Source organism: Austrofundulus limnaeus, unplaced genomic scaffold, assembly GCF_001266775.1.
Source record: "Austrofundulus limnaeus strain Quisiro unplaced genomic scaffold, Austrofundulus_limnaeus-1.0 Scaffold31, whole genome shotgun sequence".
Lineage (NCBI taxonomy): Eukaryota > Metazoa > Chordata > Actinopteri > Cyprinodontiformes > Rivulidae > Austrofundulus > Austrofundulus limnaeus.
Window position 1 is genome coordinate 107,383 of NW_013952433.1, and position 13,159 is coordinate 120,541.

Consider the following 13,159-nt stretch of genomic DNA (forward strand, 5'->3'; position numbering starts at 1 on the left):
CAGGCTTTGGGTGGGCTGACGGGCGGGCGGGCGGAGAGGCAGGCACGCATGCACGCACCGAGGCAAGCGGTCGGGCTGTCAGGCAGGCTTTGGGTGGGCTGACGGGCGGGCGGGCGGAGAGGCAGGCACGCATGCACGCACCGAGGCAAGCGGTCGGGCTGTCAGGCAGGCTTTGGGTGGGCTGACGGGCGGGCGGGCGGAGAGGCAGGCACGCATGCACGCACCGAGGCAAGCGGTCGGGCTGTCAGGCAGGCTTTGGGTGGGCTGACGGGCGGGCGGGCGGAGAGGCAGGCACGCATGCACGCACCGAGGCAAGCGGTCGGGCTGTCAGGCAGGCTTTGGGTGGGCGGACGGGCGGGCGGGCAGGCAGGGAGGCACGCATGGGGGGCGGACGGGTAGGCAGCAAGGTGTTGGGCGGGCGGAGAGGCAGGCACGCATGCACGCACCGAGGCAAGCGGTCGGGCTGTCAGGCAGGCTTTGGGTGGGCGGACGGGCGGGCGGGCAGGCAGGCACGCATGGGGGGTGGACAGGCAGGCAGCAAGGGGTCGGGCGGGTGGAGAGGCAGGCACACACGCACGCACTGGGGCAAGCGGTTGAGCTGGCAGGCAGGCACGCGCGCACCGGGTCGGGCGGTCGTGCACGCAGCAAGTGTCGGGGGGCGAACGGACGGACCGGCGGACAGGCAGGCACGCATGCACTGGGGCAAGCGGTCGTGCTGGCAGGCAGGCACACGTGCACCGGGGCGGGCGGTCGGTCAGGCAGCAAGGGGTCGGGGGGGTGCGTACAGGTGTATGGGCGGAAGGGCGAACAGGCAGGCACGCACGCACCTGCGCGGGCGGTGGTGAAGGCAGCAAGGCGTCAGTGGGGGGCCGACGGGCGGACAGGCAGGCACGCACGCATCGGGGCAAGTGGTTGGGCTGGCAGGCAGGCACGCGTGCACAGGGGCGGGCGGTCATGCAGGCAGCAAGGCGTTGTGTGGGCGGACAGGCGGGTGTGCACAGGCAGGCAGGCACGTACCGGGGAGGATGGGCAGGCAGCAAGTTGTCGGGCGGGCGAGCGGGAGGGCGGACGGGTGGATAGGTGGATGGGGGGGCGGGCGGATAGGAGGACAGGCAGACACGCATGCAAGCACCGGGGCAGGCGGTCGGGCTGCAAGCAGGCACGTGTGAACCGGGGAGGGCGGTCTGGCAGGCAGCAAGGCGTCGTACGGGTGTAGGGGCGGACAGGGGTACGGGCGGACAGGCAGGCACGCGCACACCAGGTCGGGTGATCGGGCAGGCAGGCAGCAAGGCGTCGGGGTGGGCTGACAGTGGGACGGGCGGACAGTCAGAATGGCGGACAGGCACGCACGCACGCACCGGGGCAAGCGGTCGGGCTGGTAGGCAGGCACGTGTGCACCGGGGCAGGCGGTCGAGCAGGCAGCAAGGTGTTGGGGGTGCGGAAGGGCAGACAGGCAGTCACGCACCGGAGCAAGCGGTCGGGCTGGCGGGCAGGCATGTGTACACTGGGGCGCGTGGTCGGGCAGGCAGCAAGGGATTGGCTGTGCGGACATGCAAACGGGCGGACAGTCCAGGGTATAAGAAAATGYAATGATCTGCAAGATGACATCAAAAATGCCAGATCAATGTGTATATTTAAGAGAATGATAAAGCTTAATTTCTGGATAAATTTTATATGTTTGAACTGTTGTTCAAGGAATTAAACCTATTTTATTATTAGCTATAGCTCTAAATAAAAATAAAAACAACAGCCACTTAATTTTCCTTTCTCTTATCTGGATTTGTCATATTTCAGGTTATAAGTTCTTTATTTTGAGTGCAATCATTTGTACTGAAACCATTTAATTTTCAATCAAAAACTTTGGGATCAGTGTCACGCCATCCATCTGCTGTTTAAATTTTAAAATCTTAGTTTTCATTGTTTACTTTTTTTTAAATGTTGCATATTTAATGATCCAAACTCTCCACACAGAAAAGAAGCAGAGGAAAGAAGCAGAGCAAAGCTCTTCGTGCAGGCAGAGATTGTTTCATTCAGCTCTTCATAAAGACAGAAAACATTAAAAGCTTCTTTCTAAGAGCTGGGGTGTAAAAGTGGAACTGCAGGTCGGTCTTGGGTTTCATTGGACTCCACGGCAGTCCTGTCTCTCCTCAGCATGTCGAGCTCATGCATGTTTCATTTGGTCGTCTTCAGAGCTGCTATCAAATGAGTCTGACTGGATGAAGGGGAGGAGCGGATGAAGGTGATGGTTGTTTCAGGGGGAAGCTTGCACCTGCTCTCCTCCTCTTCACCAGAATCAGATGAGATTCAGGGGATCACAATGAGTCGAGGCTGAAACCTGGATTCTTCCTTTCTTCTTTCTGATTTTACAAGTCCTGGAGGGATCTTTCGAAGATGAAAGTTCTGTTTCTGTGGTGTTTAGGACACTGAGAGACTATTTTTTTTCCTCTACAAAACTTGGAGAAGTCCTCTGTGGGACCCTTGGTACTGCTGAAAGGTGGAACCAATTCCCCACAAAGTGCCACAAATCCAGCGAGGATGACARTTTGCTCTTAGTGGATTTCTGGTTCCCCTTTTTAAAAAAAACAGAGGCTGATGAGTTGCTAAGAGTCTGTTTGGAGATAAAGAGGGAAAAGAGAAGAAAACAATGCCTTTTGATTTGGCAGGATTTAAAAACCAGGTGTTCAAACCTGGGAAGGAGGAAGTGAAGACCACCGTGGGGGACTCTTTAGGAAAACTGCAGAGGTGAGGGGGTTTAGTCAGAAAAAAGGGGGACTGATTGCGTGAATGCTGGGTGGAAGTAATAATTCTCTCTTCTTTGTCGGCAATTACATTTAAAGCATCATTATCAAAGATCTTGCTAAAATCTGGAGCCAAAAACACAGATGCTTCTCAAATAATGACAGTATTTTTCCTGTCAGGGAGATAAATATTTAATTCTTGTGCTTGAGATCCCGATGACGTAATCACAGATTTTATTTTAGGACYCAGATGCATATTTCATGTCTGATATATATTTTACAAAACCTGTTTCTGTGAATGGAAGGGAAACCTCAGATAAAAGAAAGCTCCTGCGTGAGTAAAGTGTGACTTGCTTTAATTCACAGTTAGAAACATAAGTAGAAATAAAATGACTTGCTTAATTTGCAAAATAAAAATAATGAAATTGAAATAAAAAGAAGAAAACACATTCATTGAAAATTTAAGTTATTTTTATAGATTTAAACCATGAAACAAACTTCATGTTTCTTTGTTTTTATATAAATATTGTAAAATCTTCAGTCAACTGTTTAATAAAATCAAGATTAAAACAAAAACTCAGCAAAACTGGGATTAAAATTTGCAGAAGCTTTAATTTGAACCAGTATTTCATGTTCAGAGCTGAAACAGCTTTTTAAATGAAGGTTAAAAATTATTATAAAATTTTCGATATTTAATTTGTCACAATATTACGTGACTCATTTTAAASAGCTTGCATTTAATTTGGTATTAACCACACTACAGGTGTGTATTTTGAATGTTTTTTAGAGGTAAGGCATTAAAGCATAATTTCAAATGAGTTTATCTTTACTAAACTAAAAGTCTTAAAATATAAAGCTGCTCTGGCCATTTGTAGATATATTTTTGTCAAGTTTTATCAGAGGAAGGTTGAACAGGTTGATTTTTGGTGACACCTGAAGGAAACCTGATGACAGCAGGTCACTGATCTTTAGTCTTGTTTCCTCGATTTGTTCATTGACCTCCTTCAATCCCATAAATAAAGGTGATCAAAGTGTCTGTGAATGGATCGGATGAATGCAGACACATTTCTTCAAGCTGAACTAATAATATTTGTCGTTTTAGAAAAATAGATGGCAGTAACGTTGATGATGAGGACAACATTGAGCTCACAGAAGACGGTCGTCCGGTGGCGTCAGCACCACGTTCTGCCCCTCTTCTGGACTGTAGCTGTGGTGGTCTGCCTAAGCGCTACATCATCGCCATCCTCAGCGGTCTGGGCTTCTGCATCTCTTTTGGCATTAGATGCAACCTGGGTGTGGCCATCGTGGAGATGGTGAACAACAACACCGTCTACATCAACGGGACTCCGGTGCTTCAGGTAGAATGGATGGACAACAGATGGAAACAGAGAAAATTTTAAAAACTTGCTTCTTAGAGATCAGTCCAGTCCTGGTACTTGAGAACTGCTTCGTAGCACGTTTTACTTGCTCCAACACAACTGATTCAGTCCKTGAATTACCTCTTCAAGTTCTGCAGAAGCCTGCTAGTAATCCATTAATATAAAACAGGTGTGTTGGAGCAGAGAAACCTCTAAAATCCAGGATTGGACACCCCTAATACAGGTGGATCAATAATGAATCACAGCTTTAGTTGATTAATTTTGAGCTTGGACAAAAAAGAAATATAAGTGGAAAATGTTTGTCAACAAATAATAATTTATGGGGATTTTATTTGTTTACAAATAAAAGTTTAAGGGTTTARGCCACTAGGACTTAACAGTCTGATCAAACTCTAGTCAGATTATCTGTGATCAAATATTTTCATGCATATAACAACAAATGCTTCTTGCAAGATGACAAATTAATGGCTTTGGTGGTGTAGTTTTACTGTATTTTTTWAATCCACTTTTCTCGCCCTTTTGCCAGAAAGCTGAGTTTAACTGGGACCCGGAAACGGTGGGGCTGATTCATGGATCCTTTTTCTGGGGCTACATAGTCACTCAAATCCCAGGCGGCTTCATCTCCAACAAGCTGTCTGCCAACAGGTGACAGGCACTCCTTTATTCAAATTCAGTTAACTTTGTTTTTATGTAATCTCCAACGTTTAGCATAAAAAAAAGATGCAAATTCACAGTGTAGCTCRTCTGTAATGGAGTATGCAGTTTATGCAGACACATGGAGTGTTTTTCTATCATCATGCAGTATTCATGTTTGTAAATCCCCACGTTCAGTCCGATGGCTGTGACCTGCTGGTGACCCTCTCGCTAGAATGAGGTCGGCTAGCAGTAAGATTTAGAGTTTTGCACATATTCTTTTTCACAAGTCAAGGATAAACGTGTTGAAAAAGAATACGCAGAAAAAGACAAATTAGGACTAAATATCTGGGGAGAGCACCTCCTCGYAGTCTTGTGGTTAAAGCTGTTCGATGTGAGCGGTACTGATGGAGTAGATAGCAGTCCTGTAATAAAAGCTTCACAGGAAGAAAAAAAAAAGAAGGGACACGCCACTGACAGTGTTAATAATGAAAGATCCTGCCTCTGATTTCGTTCGAAACAGCAGCCACTGGAATATTACAAGTGTCACTTACACGTCCTTTTGGAAAACGGGAGGGAAGGGGGGCTTTGAGGTGTAGGAGGAAAAGGGAAGCGTGGTGGTGATGAAGCAGAAACTTATGAACTGAACGGGATGTCTTTATCTCAGACAGTGAATGACAGAGGTGTGAGATCTGGCTGACATTCAGGCTGACGGAGAGACATTAACTGTCCTAGATTTTCAGATGTATTGCCTGCGAATTATATATATCTATTACTGCAGCTTTCAGATGCTGGAAAGCAGCTGAAAGCAGCAATAAATTACAACATAACATAACAGAGCATTCAATATTCTTGCAATGGAAACTTTTCTCTCCAAGAAGTGTGATACAAAAACACTGGAAATATTAGGTTGCATTTTCAGATGCAAGGATAAAAAAGTAGTTTATTGACTAACTCCTTCAGATGATCAGCACTCTTGTAAAATTATTACAAAACTATGAACAGAAAGCTAATTAGCAGGGCTCTCAAATTTTGATCTGAGCTTGGAGTGAGTTTTTTTCACTAGTTGCTTTTAAAAAAAACTCTGCTGAAGGGGTCTGAAAGCTTGCTAAGTTACTGCAGCCGTGCCCTCTCGAGCCCAGGCCCGTAGCCACGATTTTGTGAGGGGTTCTTCTTTGGGAAATGAGGACCTTAGTCAGGGGTATAGGGMCCACTTAGATCCTAATTTGGGTCCAGGGTCAACCCCCTGGTGGAGGGAATAGCTTCTGCATTTTAAGGGTTTTAGAAAGTTAAGTTATCAATGCACTCCGAAGTTATGTGGCAGCACGATGTCTTAGTGGTTAGCATTGTTGCCTCACATCAAGAAGGTCCTGAGTTCAGACCTGGGGTCTTTCTGTGCGTTTTCCCTTCTCTCCCACAGACCAAAAACATTGCCCTTAGGCCCAGACCTCTCTTACAAAAGAGATCTGTGCTCTGGATTTGCCTGGTTAAATAAAGGTCAATAAATMAATAAATGTGTAGTTTAGTATCAAAATGTTAGAAATTAATCAAAAAGAAAAAAAAGTAGGTCCTTTGGATGGGTTCTTCTTTAGTGAAACGTTTCGTCTCTCCTCCAAGAGACTTCTGCAGTCTGTCTCATCAGACTGAAGAAGTCTCTTGGAGGAGAGACGAAATGTTTCACTAAAGAAGAACTCATCCAGAGGTCCTACTTATTGTTTTCTTTTTGGTTTTTTTCCTACCTGGATTACTGAGATGCATCAGGATGTTAGAAATTAATCTGACTCCTTAGAAATCATTACTGCAGTACAATCCTACMGCTTCACGTTTTTAACTTAGAATTCTTGTTTTTTCTGTTCAACGAATTATAGTTTTATAATAATAGTTTCAAACTGGCATCTATTAAAAATAACATGATATGAACTGCAGAACCTTCAGCAATGTGGTGCCTTTAAAAATACATTATTTCACAATCATGTAAGCTGGTAYAATGAAAACATGTTTGGTTTAAAACGTGGTAGTCGCTGTGAGTCATTCCCTCCGCAAAGCCCAACAACTAACAGATCATGTGAAGTCTTTGTTATAAATTTTGATATGTAGCCCGTGTGGGAAATATTGACCTRGTTTCTCTTCAGTGTGTGTATATGTCTGTTTTAGCATGAAAAATACAGTGTGATGTGTGCCCTTCATGAAATGCGTGTCTCACAGTCAGCGTGAGAGAATTGTGAGCCCTGCTAATTAGCTTAGCTGAAATAATTCAAAAAGGCGGGAAACAGCTATCTCACCCTGACCAAACATGAGTTGCCTACCATCACTTTTAGCTTGTTAAAATTGATTAATAAAGTTTTCTTTCCTGGTGCMAAATGGATTTTTCATCAGCACTAACATTTTTTTTTTACCTTTGCCTAATGTTAGCTAAGCATGGGGTTAGTCAAATAATTAAATAATCTTTTTTTCACTGAAGCGTTTTACAGGGAATTCTGTTGTGCACAAAAAAAATACATTTTTAAATTTCTTTTTCCCACAGGGTGTTTGGGGCGGCCATTTTCTTGACGTCAGTGCTGAATATGTTCATCCCATCAGCGGCGAGGGTGCACTACGGTTGCGTCATGTTTGTGCGAATTCTACAGGGGTTAGTGGAGGTGAGAGATAAAACTTGGTGAGAAAACAAGACATCAAGTGCTTGGTTTTTGAMAGAAAAATTGTGCTTTACCTCTAAAAGAATACAAAAAGAAAAGAAGGCAACTCATTCTGCAAAGCAACATGTGAACAAACAAATACGCTGTGGTGAAGCAACACATTGTTACTCKCTGTTGGGTTGTTGATGCATTTTAGTGCTTTATTGCGTTATTGATGGGAGGTACAAGATCATTTAAACATCAAACATGTGTTTTAACCCTCTCACTGCTTTTGGGTCTAAATGAAATGGAAGGTGATTGACAAATTTAGACCAGGTGTGTGGAGAGTGTTATTACATGACAAGAGAAATCAATAAACCAAAAATAGTCAAATACTGAAGATAAAACCTGTGAACTGTGACAAAAAATAAAGAATGATAMAGAATTTTTAAAGGAGCTATAAGAGCAGATTTTAATGTCAATCTGTTATGTTAAAAAAAAACTCCAGTCAATCTTTGACCTTTGTCCTCTCCGTCTTGTCCCCGACAGGGGGTCACCTACCCAGCATGCCATGGGATGTGGTCCAAATGGGCACCGCCTCTCGAGCGAAGTCGACTGGCCACCACGTCGTTCTGCGGTGAGCTGCTTTCTCTCGTTCATCAAAAACTGTGCGCTACTGTTGTCTAGACACCAACATGTTTTGCACAGCCTCAAAAGTCAATAAATGGACACGGCAGAGAGGAAAAGCTTGTTATGCTTTGCAGGTCTCGACCTGCTGCCTCTCTGTTCAAATGAAAATAACCGTGTTGCACTCTGAGTTGGTGCCACGAACACACCTGCATCAAAACCCTCTTCACACAGTCTGTTAATGAACTCAGCTCACCTCTGAAGGAGCTTCTCCTATTCACCTAAATGAAGCAACGCATTGCACACAGCCCTAAAACACTCTCACGCTCACCCCTCTATAGAAAACAGACAGGAGAAAACACATTAAACACCTTCTCAATGCCTAATTACTCATTTTGATGTCATTTGTTCAATGACACTAATGGACTTCTTTGATGTGTTTTCCCTTGCAAAGACATACAGTATTTTAATGCCACTGTGTTTGTAGATGGAAGAATATAGCTGCCTGCGTTTTCATACTTCCGAACAGAAATAAGTAAAGGAAGTATTTTGTGTTGTTCTGTTTCCAGGCTCCTACGCAGGAGCCGTGATTGCCATGCCGCTGGCTGGAGTGATGGTTCAGTATGTTGGCTGGCCATCAGTCTTCTATATTTATGGTAAGACTGGTTACAAAAACACATTGATACAAAACAAGTGAAAAAAGACCCAAATATAAAAGCATTACATGAGCCACCCATTCATACATGCGGTTGTTACAAAAAAACTACAGTTTAATGTTCTATAAATTAGTTTTCAAACCTTTTGACTGACGTTGCTCACTGGCTATTGTACTTTGTACCCTAAGGTTTATTTGAATGGCTTTAGAGTTTGATTAAAATTATCTAAAATTTGTATCTTGGCAAACGTGTTTTAATAAAAAGCCTCTCTGATTTTGTTGAGATATGATCTTATGATTTATTGATGTAAATTAGCATTTTCCTGTCTTGTTCCTGTCTGTGAGTCACACTGGCCCCTTTTTTAATATTCTGCTGATCTAGAAAAGATCTGTGCTGGATTTAATTAATTCGCCCTGCACTCAAGTTATGTTTTTTTAATGTTTCAAAAGATGTTTGCTGCAAAGATGCCCACCTCTCTGAGTGCACATGCAAATTATTTCTGCTTTGGTTGTCGTCGTCTCGTGAAAAGGAGTTTTTGGGATCATATGGTATATCCTCTGGCTCCTGCTCGCCTACGGAAGTCCCGCAGCACATCCTACGATCACAGACGAGGAGAGGTCGTACATCGAGTCGGCCATCGGTGAAACGGTCCATCAGTTGAGTGTTACTGAGGTGGGCATCTTCAACAKGCTGAGGACTCAGTTTTATAGCCTTTTGTAAAAATCTGAGACAATTTTTTTGTCCTTCAATGACAGAAATTTAAGACCCCATGGCGTCGATTCTTCACCTCCATGCCAGTTTACGCCATCATTGTGGCGAACTTCTGCCGCAGCTGGACCTTCTACCTGCTTCTCATTAGCCAGCCTGCGTATTTCGAGGAAGTGTTCGGCTTCCCCATCAGCAAGGTTCGCCTCACACTTGAAGCTATTCTAGAGAAAGGATTAAAAACAGACTCTGAAATTATGTTTACTAACAAAAAACCTTTAGAAACACGAGTAAAAACAGACTTGACTGAATATTTACATTTGTAAAAGAGAGAAATACGGTTTGGTTTTCTGCAAACATTCAGTTTCACTGCTGAGTGCTGAAATTTGCTGAAGAAGCTAAAAGAAGCCTAAAAGAAGCAGAATACGAACTAGCTAAAAGCTAAAAGAAGCAAATGCTACAGGCACAATCCAAAAGGAGAAAAATGTTACCTAAAAGCTAAATGTTGCCAAAGTCAAGGCTACAGATGCTCAATGCTAAAACAAAATACGGAGTAAAGTTAAAACTAGTAAAATGCCATACTAGCTAAAAGAAGCAAAAGCCTTAATAAAACTCAAAGTATCAAATTGCTAGCTAGAAGCTAAGCACATCAAAAGAAAGTATCAAAAAGCTACAATAAGCAAAAGACTGACTCAAACCTAAAACTAGCAAAAGGCTAGCAGAAAGAAACAGAATAGTAGCTAAAGATTACAAGTAGCAAAAGGCTAATTGCAAGCCAAATGTAGRAGAACAATATAAACACAAGACAGAATAACTATTTAGCTTCTTTACATTCCAAAGTTTCAGTTTTGTTTTATAATTTTTCATCATTTTTTGTGGGATGTAGGTCTGGACTGCAGATCGTTGCATTAGTTCTTCAGTTTCAGTGCAGAGACTTGAGGACATGAGTTTGTGTTAAAGTGTCCCCCTGAACTGTCTCCAGGTGGGGCTCCTCTCTGCCGTCCCCCACATGGTGATGACGATCGTTGTCCCCATCGGAGGGCAGCTGGCAGACTTTTTACGCAGCAAAAAAATCATGTCCACGACAAACGTGAGGAAGCTGATGAACTGTGGAGGTACAATGGGTTGACAACGCCTGAAGCCTAAACCGTGACGGACTGCTTTAGTTTAGATTTAGTTTCTAGTTTAGAAAGTTATTTGTATGTTTCTTTTCAATCCTCTGTTTCATAACACTCTCATAAAGAAGCTATTTGCTTCATTTTTCAGGGTTTGGRATGGAGGCGTCGCTGCTGCTGGTAGTTGGATTTTCTCACACTCGAGGAGTCGCCATTTCTTTCCTCGTTCTCGCTGTGGGCTTTAGTGGATTTGCCATTTCAGGTGATTTAAACTCAGAGTAAAAATGATCAAAAGAAGATAATCAAAAAAACAAACAAAAAAAAAAACGCCTGACAATTTGTTCACAAAAACAGAAAAGTTCGTATTGTGGTGTCATCGTGTTGGTTTTCCAATTTGTTTGTGTTTGTTGTCAGGTTTTAACGTGAATCATTTGGACATTGCTCCTCGCTATGCCAGCATCCTGATGGGCATTTCTAACGGAGTTGGAACRCTGTCCGGAATGGTGTGCCCTCTGATTGTGGGAGCTTTGACTAAACACAAGGTAGCTATTAATTTAAACATGTATCGATGTAAAATCTTTATTTTTACAACTTTGGACAATGTTTAAAGCTGAAATTAGCTGCAAAATCTTACATTGCTTCTAAAAGATTCAAAGAAGATTCTGACGCTCCGATCTTCTCCCCGCAGACTCGTCTGGAGTGGCAGAACGTCTTTGTGATTGCCTCCATGGTGCATTACTCAGGGGTCATCTTCTACGCCATCTTTGCCTCGGGCGAGCAGCAGGACTGGGCCAACCCGGAGAGCCTGAGCGAGGACAAGCGTGGCATCGTTGACGAGGACGAGCTGGCCGAAGAGTCGGAGCTGACCAATGAGAACGCACTGGCTCCCAAAAAGAGTTATGGAACGACGGGCGGCTCGTACGGTCAGAAGCACGGCTGGAAGAAGACAAGTGGAGCAAGCGGGGAGGAGGAGCAGCACTATGGGAATGGGGACTACCAGGACGGGTACCAGTGAGACGCTGGGTCTAGGACTTCCAAAATCTGAAGGTCTGCTGTCCCGCTGAAGAAGAGTCTTGAAGAAAGAAGGAGCTGCAGCATCATATGTACCTCAAAATGACTTCCTATTTTTTTATTAACACACTTCAGTGCTGTACTAAAAATAATTCAAATTAAATGCTTTTATTAGAGAAACCACTGAATTAAATGAACAATTAGGAAAATAAAATGCAAAGGCTAACAAACAGATCAAAACTTTTCTCTAATGAAACGTTTCGTCTCTCCTCCAAGAGACTTCTTCAGTCTGAGAGTTTCAGGCAAAATTCAGGCTTTTGAGTCCTGCCTCCAGGTGACTGATACTCACATCACATGCTATCGTTCACACCTAATTAATACCCATTGTTAACAGGGGGTGGAGTGATACTGCCAATGGCAGCGCTGTAGGAGGGGGACAACTGAAAACGGAGGCCTCCACCTCTGTTTAATGATGGACGGTCTTTCTTCACAAAAATGGCTTCTTTTACTCCTCTCTCAAACCAACGTTCCTCTCTAAAACTTTTCTTGTTATCGACAAATATGTGTGTTTAGTGGGTGAAAACCATTGGACCAACCAACCAGTACCATGTTAAAGCAACATGAGAAACACATATCAAACCTGTGCTGATCCTCGTTTCCTTTGATTCATGTGAACCATTTATAAAACGCTTGTGTCAGCTATGCAACATGAAAAAACATGTCCAACTGGAATGTAGTGATGGGACTTCAAGAAATAGTTCAGATCTTCTGAAGTGAAATTCTGTGGAAAGGTTATGAAAAAAGAATATCTTACCTGCTGTAGATAACTCTTTGAATTACCTCGGTTTAAAGAAACTGAGGTAATGATTAGTTTGAAAGAAACCAAAATGGATTCTGTCATTTCTAATTAACTTAAATTCARAGAAGTTAATGCAGATGTTATTTTATGAAGCTTTACACCACTGTCAGTTCTGCATTGTGCAGTTTTTCCAGCAGAAATAATATATTCTTGCTGCAGATGTACCATAAAATCCCACAGCTAGCTGCTGCTGCTAATTGCACCATAAGCGACCATAAATGTTATAGAATAAAACACGTAATATGAAACTGACAGCAACCTTTATAAAACCTTTGAGACAAAAGTAGTTTTAAGATGACTAACCGTTAGCTTGTCTGCATTATGCTATTTTTCCAACTAAACTTCAAATTTCCAACAATGGCTCCCCAAAGTTGGATGTACTTTGCTGTACTTGTTCCAAGAAAGTGCAGTTTGTGCACCTATAAATAGATGGAAGTAGTCAAATTGTCATTATATGCCCTTGTTTAATTAACCAACTGTGTTTGTCAACCAAAAATAGTCAAGGTTACGGGTCTCTGCTGCTGCTATTTTGCAGGTCAGATGCTGAAATGGTTGAGAACCATTGTTCCACAGAACCGCACTTCCACAGATGTGAACTGTACCTTTCAAGCAGTCCACAATGTCATCGCAGAGAGTTTTTGTCTCTTTATGTTCCTGTTGACAGCACAACGTCGCTGCTTTTGCTTGCCCTTCTTGTCCTGGTTGCTCTGCTTGGGATGCATTTTTTTGTATCAGCTTTAAGATTAAAAGGAGCTCTGAGCTAAGTCATTAATGGGACAAAACAGATGGGTAGCTCTGTGTTTACACACGTATTGAAACTC

The 13,159-nt window shown here is 43.3% G+C and overlaps 1 protein-coding gene across 1 annotated transcript; it reads left to right on the forward strand.

Moving 5' to 3' along the window:
• The first annotated feature begins 2,268 nt into the window (after positions 1–2,268).
• Positions 2,269–11,746, forward strand: slc17a8 (solute carrier family 17 member 8). The gene is made up of 12 exons (XM_014005486.1): positions 2,269–2,742; positions 3,841–4,096; positions 4,644–4,762; positions 7,275–7,389; positions 7,915–8,002; positions 8,562–8,648; positions 9,178–9,320; positions 9,404–9,553; positions 10,336–10,468; positions 10,620–10,730; positions 10,883–11,010; positions 11,157–11,746. The coding sequence occupies exons 1-12, from the start codon at positions 2,645–2,647 to the stop codon at positions 11,481–11,483; spliced, it is 1,755 nt and encodes a 584-aa protein (XP_013860940.1). The 5' UTR covers positions 2,269–2,644; the 3' UTR covers positions 11,484–11,746.
• Positions 11,747–13,159: the final 1,413 nt, after the last annotated feature.